We start from the raw sequence: 7,886 nt of genomic DNA, 5'->3' as shown, positions 1-7,886 counted from the left end.
TAACAATATTATATACAAAATGGTTAACAAAGATCATAATTAGCAGTTGTATATGTTACTCGGATTCTTTAAAAATGTTATCCGATGTGTGTCGGATTCTCCAAAAGTTATCCATCTTTAAAGGATCAACCAACACGTATGTAGCAATACTTCTAAAGAGTTCGAATAACATAAATTAGCAACAGTTTGAATTGAACACTTATATAGGTAAGAAATTCATTTTTTCTCATTAATAAATATAACAGTTATTAGCAGAACCCTCGAGAGTACATAAGCTAGAAAAGCTACTAAATGAAGTAGGGTTTGTTCATTGACATTATTGCTTATGAAGAAGAAGCAAATTAAGTAGAGACGGAGCCAGAATTTAAAGCTTACATGTTTGGGTTTTAAATTAATAATTTGTACAATACTTCTTTTTCAAGACAATACTTCTTTTTCAAGACAAGTACAAAGTGTAGACTCCAAAGGTACGTACTGAATTCGGTCAAACCCATAACCTAAACTCTAGCTCTGTCCCTAATTAAATTAAGGGTGACGGAAACCGATCCAATTGAGAAAATTTCTTCTGAAATTCAGACATTAAAGCAAGGTTTTCTTGGTGAAGGAGATTTGCTTTCTTCCTTAATTTCTCATTTTCTTCTAATATACTCATGTTCTCCATGTACAGCTTCAAGTTTCTTAGTTCCATATTTTTCTCAGCTTCTGCCTTTTCCTCATTCTTTTTCCTCCTGAAAAACCAAATTTAATAGTGTAAATCATATGGTAATGCATAAAGAGCTTAATTAATATACACCGAAAGCATAAATATTCAATTAACATACAACCAAAGCATAAATAATTTTTATATTATTAGGTAATGTAAAAATTAATCAACACCCACTCTACGAGGTCAGAATCAAATCTTTTTGTTGACTTTTTCAATTTATTTGTTCGTGAATAATAATTCAAGTGTCAAGCGAGTACTCTAGCTGCCAAGCTAGAAGCTTCCGCTTTTAGAATAGAAGCTTCTCTTTTGGGAGAGGGTGACTTGAGTAGTGGATACCTCAACCACCCTACTCGGTTTTTTATCGGATATGCAAGAATAAATGACTCACTATGATTTTTTTTTCATAATCAGATGATTTTTAGAGTTAAATTAACTTCTATATATGTACTGACAGTGTAAAAATATTCACACAATCAGGTCACTCATATGGTATTGACAGAAAATCTGTATGATAAGCGTTAATCGATAATTTAGTAAAAATGGTATAAACATGCTATCAGAGGCCAAATAGTACTGAGTGTAAGAAACTGTTGGTTATATAACTTAAATAATATTAACCTCTATAGCAAACATGAATTGATAACTTGCAAAACGCGATAAATTATATTGTCAAAGTTGGTAAAACTACACTCTTGATGCAAAATTTATATACACTATCTATATAACGTTAAACTCGAACAGAAAGCGAGAAGATTTTCATGCCTTAGAAAATCAAAGAATACTTCTAAAAGAAAATTTTTAGTATTTTAAACTATGTGTGAAAGTTAGGTACCATGCAAGTCTATGAACTTGAACTCTCGAGCGTTTTGGTTTTTGTTTCTGCCCAGAAAAGTAATGGATACGTGATGCACTCCATTCTGTTGAGTTGACACACATCTCTTGATCCTTTAAGTGGGTTTCTTGTTTTTTTTTTTTTTTTTTTTTTTTTTTTTTGTCTCTTTTTTAGTTGAGAAGAATATTATGGATTAAGGAGGAGGTTTGAATGATGAAATGAATGAAGATTTGAGAGAAATGTGAAGTGAGTGAGATCCTATAAATAGGTGGAGTTTTTTTTTTTCCTTCTTCTTTTTTTTCAATTTTTCAATATCCAGGTGTCGATACCTGCATTGGAGCCAAATAAATCCTAATTCGCGCCTCGTAAGGTCCACTCGGGGGAACCGCTCCCTATCAAAAAAAATTCATATTAAGGACTCAAACCCAAAATCTCTAATTAAAGAAAGAACAGTCTCATTCACTGCACCACATCTTTGATGCTCAAGTAGATTTGTTTTTCACTGTGTATACCACGTTAACTTCTGTCCACTGTTAGTCCATTATTAGACAACACTTTAAAAAGTAGTTGGATAACTTCGTACGGATAAATTTAGCTCGTTGGACCGAATATAAAGAGTGGCATAAAAAGGCTATTTGTGCAAATGTCGATGTTTTAATGTGTTGATCGTAAAAAATTGGAGTTCATGCGTGAAGGGCCATGTTGTAAATATAATTAAGTAAATGAAAGTGTGCCGATCTCTAACCTCTTTTTTAAAAAAAAAAAAAAAAAAAAAAAAAAACCCACTCTGTCCTAGTCCTTTCGTTCGAGCCAAGGGTCTATCGGAAACAACCTCTCTACCCCATAAAGATAGAGGTAAGGTCTGCGTACATCCTACCCTTCTCCAGACTCACTTGTGCAACCACACTAGGTATGTTGTTGTTGCATTCTTTTGTGCGGATTGTTCTTCTTTTGGGGTGGTCTTTAATTTCTGTCCCTCAAATTGCTGATCTTTAATTTTTGACCCTCAAATTGCTGGTCTTTAGTTTTTGTCCTTCGCTTAAAAAGGTAGCCGAAAATACCCCGAGGTTCTGAGTTCGAATCCCCGCTCAGTAAAAAAACAAAAACAAAAAAAAAATCGCAAAACAAGGCTTTGCAAAAAGTCTGTTTTATGCAGCAGACTTTGGTTAAGGCATAACTAAAAGTCTGCCGTCTTTGGCGGATTTTTAATTATGCCTTGAGGCAAAATCTGCCGCATAAGACAGACTTTTTGCAAAGTCTTGCCTTGCGATTTTATTTTTATTTTTATGATTAAGCTGGGTTTGGAGCCCAGAACCTTGAAGTATTTTAGGCGAAGGCCAAAAATTAAAGACCAGCAATTTGAGGGGCAAAAATTAAAGACCACCCCCAACGAAGGGCAATCGTGCAAATTGCCCATGTTGTTGTTACTCGGTCTCCAGTCCGAATTATCCGATTCATGCAGGAAAGTTCTACTAATTAAGGGGTAGAATGTTCTTTATTAAAGACGACATCATACTCAAAACTCAAATACGAATTTTCTGCTTTGGAATAATTTCTGGTCATTTATTTTTTCAGATAAAATGGTTATAAGGTTGAGACATCTCAAATAGTTTTGTGACTGTGCGGAGAGAGGGAAAGAGGAAGATATTGGTCTAATATTTTCAAAAATGGTAATGATGACAAGAGAACTCAATGATTACTTATAGCAGCAAGCCCATATATTTCCGTGAAGAAAAAGCCTAAGAAGGAGGAAATGTCTCTGCCTTACAACTCATAATTATTCCAAAAATCTTTCTTCTCATTTGCATGCATCACTTTTAGGATTTGAAGAATTTACGAAAAAGGGAAAAACTCTAGGAGTAAATAATGTTGTTTGTTGTAGAACTTCATTCATATATACCTGGCAGAGTTATTTATTAAAGGAATTCAAAATATAAAGATAGTATGTTTAAATTTTTCTCTAAGCACGGGCGCGTTACTTGGCCAAAGCGGTGTGATTCGCTACATTTAAAAAACATTTAACATGTATGAGATTTATTTTTCATGAATCTATTAGTAATCAATTTTCAGAACTTGTATTCGAGACTTTTACATAAGGATGAAGAAATCCTATCTATTCGATCACACTATATCTTTAATAGACTTATATTCGAGACTTTTACATAAGGACGAAGAAATCCTATCTATTCGATCACACTACATCTTTAATAGAAAATTCTTAATACTTTACGTGTGTTTCAAGTACTTTAGAAGAATCATCTTTTTAACCTTTGGATGCCTAAGATTTCCAAATGGTATTTTGTCAAGTCAATTTATTATCAAACATCTGGCATGAGAAGGAAAGAGGTAGAGAAAAAACCAATTTGGCTTTGGCACTCTTTGCCCATTTTAGTCTTCCATGTAATTGAGTACCTCTTTTTTGTATTCATTACCAATTTCCTTTGATAACAACAACACAAGATAAATTGATCGTCTACATGAATTCCCCTAGACTATTTTAACTTCAATCTGAGACAACATTATATAAACTAAAAATTGGAAGTGCTATATATTTTCTATTGATATAAGAATCTCTAGTAGAATTTAAAAAGGTATTAACATGACTAAACATATATTATTAAAAATAAAAATAAGCGGCGAAAAAAATTATGTAACTAAACAACAAAATTCTTCTTTAATCTATATAACGACTAACTAGTGAGATATTATCAAATTGTTATTTTAGCTTTAAGCTGCTCAAAAATATATTAACGACGAAGTTCGCAACTAATTTACATTTTTTAGTGATATTTACAATGAATTATCTTTTTCTTCTACTATACCTTATCTCTCACTAAGTCTGTATTGATTTTAACAGATTATAGATCTTTTCAAACAACTTCCTCTCATATGATTTCAGCTCTACCTTGCCTTTTTTACTACCTTCATTCACCATAATTTCACACTTGCAGATCAATAAAGCTAAGTTTAACTCATATTCACTGATGTGATGGTGTATAATATTTTTGTATTTTCAAGTTCGAATAACCTATACGTATATAACCATTAGAATGTTGGCTGTTGTAAATTCGTCAGAGGTTTAGCTCATTGGTGTAATCTCTGACTCTTGTATATTTTTTGGTGATGAAATAAAGGACCACACCTCCTAAAGGCATAAATTATAGAAGAAGAAAAAACCTATACGTATATTACAAAAAGTGATTGTCTGTAATAATCCTTATTGATAACCTACGTAAATAACCGACTAGAAGTCTATAACTAACTAAAATATATCGATATTGTAAATATTATTTACACAGTCAAATATATAGAAGTTTAGATACAAAAAAGTTTAATGTTAATAAAATTACTAGTTATTTAGCTAGTCAGAAGGTGGAGTGTGTTGACTTTACTATATTTTAACATTTGGGACATTATAATTAGTAGGGAGTTCAACCGAATCCCCCTTGTCGAAAAGTATACCATGTAAATAAAGTAAGAATAATTTTTATACGTATATATAAATATTTGAATTCTCTTCTTATAAGTGAAGCTTTAATTTAGTGTACCAATGAGTACGAATTATGGTGTTCTTCTGAATTCTGTTATTAGAATTTTTTACTCCGCCGCTATTAATACAATACGCGGTGAGAATTTAGATTTGTTATTTTGTCAGTATTTAGCTTGAAACGGTTTGATAAACGTTTAAGTTATGATTAGTAAATAATGCTTAGATTTTGTATATTGAAATATTTGTTAATTAGGACAAATAATTAACCAATATCTTTTTAAAACCTTGTGTACAAGCAAAGGACCTCGTACGAGGCATTATATCTTAAATCAATAAATGAATATACCAATATATAGATAACAGTACAAAAATAATTAATTCTATATTTGAATTCTACTCCTTGCTGTCAAGCATGGCTCCGAATGATCTGTAATTTATCTTTGTTTAGTTTTTTCTAATGAAATTATCCTTCGTACAAAAAAAAAAAAAAAAAAAAAAAAAACGAAAGTTTACCACATGCATATGATAGCATGCGATAGAAGGTCACTTCTATTTTTACCAAGTTAGAAATTAATATTTTTCAGCGTTAATGCACAACACTTAAACTCGTGAGTAAAAAGTCTTCTCATTTAACCAAATACAATGTCCTCTAAACAGTGGTTGAGCCAGAATTTTCACAACGGAAATTCAAACTATAAAAATTAAACACCAAAAAAAATCAAGGAAATTCAAAATCTACATTATATATGAAAAATAATTTTTACCTTGCTATATATACAATATAATTTTTGGGAGAAAAAAAAACTGGCCTATTAGCTACAGGAAATTAACGTTTCTTCACAAATTAATCATAAATTAGAAAACGAATTAGCAATTTACTTGTGATGTATGCTCAAAGATAATACATACTAGGCTTTTTGGGATTCGAAAGACAAGGAAAGAGGAAAACAATTAAAAAGAAGTTCTAATTAAGTTTCCTATTTATTTATGGACAAATGTCAAGCCCCCTCGTGAAATTCGCCTTTCAACAATTCCTCCCCCCTCCCTACCCAAAAAAACAAAAAGATTTATATCACTTTGGTTTTAATGTCATTATCCAACTTGAGTTGAAAATTAACATCAAGTGCAACGTTGTTGATTAATCAATTAACATTCTTTGCATGGATAGTTATCGATCAATTATAGAATCTAAGTCATAATTTACGAGCTAATCAACTCAAGATGTCAATATCAACTCGAGGGACCTTTGTCTTAGCCCTTTAATTAATTTTATGGTGTCTTTAGGGAGTAATTGTCGACCATTTAGGATGTGTTTGCTATTAAGGAAAATGTATTCCTAGAAAATAAGTTGTTCTTTTACTTATGTTTTGGTGTTTGATAAGTAAGCAGTAAATATTATTCCAAAAGAGTTTATATGTAATCTAGGCAAATACTATGACCATGGAGTTGGGGGTAGGGGTGGTGGGGGTGGGGTGAGGGTGAAAGTGGGGTGTATCGGAGGGTTGGGAGGAAACAATCAATATGGAATGCCACTTATTAAAGCTTGTTTTCCATACTTCTACCAGAGAAGTCATTTTTCTCATTTTTAAGGAACTTGTTCTTCAAAAGATAATATTTTTCAAAAAAATTAATTACCAAACATGAAAAATAAAAAAATAAAAAAAAATTATCTACCATGACAAACACACCCTTAATAAAGAGATCTATCGCTAGCTTTGAGGCTTTTTCTCTATTTCAATTTTGGACCATTGAATAGGGGATAACGTACACTTCTTATCTATCATTTTCTCCTTTGTTAAGATCTTATCCAATATACCCTCATTATAATTTGTTTGAACACAAAAAATCAAAGAGCCAATTTGATTTGGAGTTTGACTTTTATAAACTAACATCATAAAAGAATTTGTACGAGATTAGATTATCCAAATGACAATTCAAGACTTCAAGTAGTCATTCATAAAATTGAAATTATACCGACCTGAAAAGTTAAACAAATTACTTGTTACAATAATGGATTAAAATACATAAATAGTATAAAGAATTTTATAATAATATAGACTAAAGTAAATACTTTGATTTTTAGGAATCTTCATCAGCCCTTTGTCCTCTAGCCATTCCATAATTTAGTGTCTACGTTGATTAGCACCGTCAAGAGATACGGTGGGATGATTAATATATAGTTCTCTACTCTTAATTAGAGAGTTTGGATTCAAATTTTAGGAATGAAAAAACTTCTAGTAAACCCCGTTTTTCTCTTTAACAGGACCTATTACCACACAACACAACACGAATTTGAATTTATTGGGTCAATAGGTATACCAAATAGTTAATTAAAATCGTTATGATTAGCAAGGGTCCATAATCCTGCTCGTACTATTAGGTCCAGAAGGAAAAATCCAAGATATGGAAGAAATAACGGAGACATATGTATAGAGGAAACTAAATTTCTACCTTGTGTTAGAGGTTCTAATTCTATGGAAATACTTCCTTTACAAGTCTATATGCAATTGATGGCACTTGTATCACTATAAAGTACTCTAGGAACATGACGTGCACTAGAAATCCCAAATATTCTTTTAATTATTACAAAATCTATATTTTCTGAATCCATCAAAGAATATATCTGACTCCCCCTACTCCATATATTAATTGGTTATAAATATTGGACAAGAAAAGCATATTTGGACGGAAGAAATATGTTAAACATTTTAAAGTGTGGAATTAATGATTAATCCTATATATATTTTAGAATTTTACAAATGGGGATACAACAGTTCTCCTTAAGGTTTGAAATTTACAAATCTAGCATTTTTCAAAACCTTGTTAAACATTAATAGATTTCTTATTCTCCTTCAGGC

The 7,886-nt window shown here is 31.3% G+C and overlaps 1 protein-coding gene across 1 annotated transcript; it reads right to left on the bottom strand.

Annotated features, from left to right (window-relative positions):
* Window positions 1–208: 208 nt before the first annotated feature.
* On the bottom strand, window positions 209–1,771 carry LOC132608746 (protein LITTLE ZIPPER 1-like). Its single transcript, XM_060322478.1, has 2 exons — window positions 1,539–1,771; window positions 209–728 (listed from the first exon to the last, which is right to left on the bottom strand). Exons 1-2 carry the CDS (start codon window positions 1,640–1,642, stop codon window positions 521–523), a joined length of 312 nt encoding a protein of 103 aa, XP_060178461.1. The 5' UTR covers window positions 1,643–1,771; the 3' UTR covers window positions 209–520.
* Window positions 1,772–7,886: the final 6,115 nt, after the last annotated feature.

This window comes from Lycium barbarum, chromosome 9 (assembly GCF_019175385.1).
Source record: "Lycium barbarum isolate Lr01 chromosome 9, ASM1917538v2, whole genome shotgun sequence".
In the NCBI taxonomy this organism is placed as follows: domain Eukaryota; kingdom Viridiplantae; phylum Streptophyta; class Magnoliopsida; order Solanales; family Solanaceae; genus Lycium; species Lycium barbarum.
Note: the sequence above shows the minus strand (reverse complement) of the source record. Positions and strands in the feature narration are given on the sequence as shown.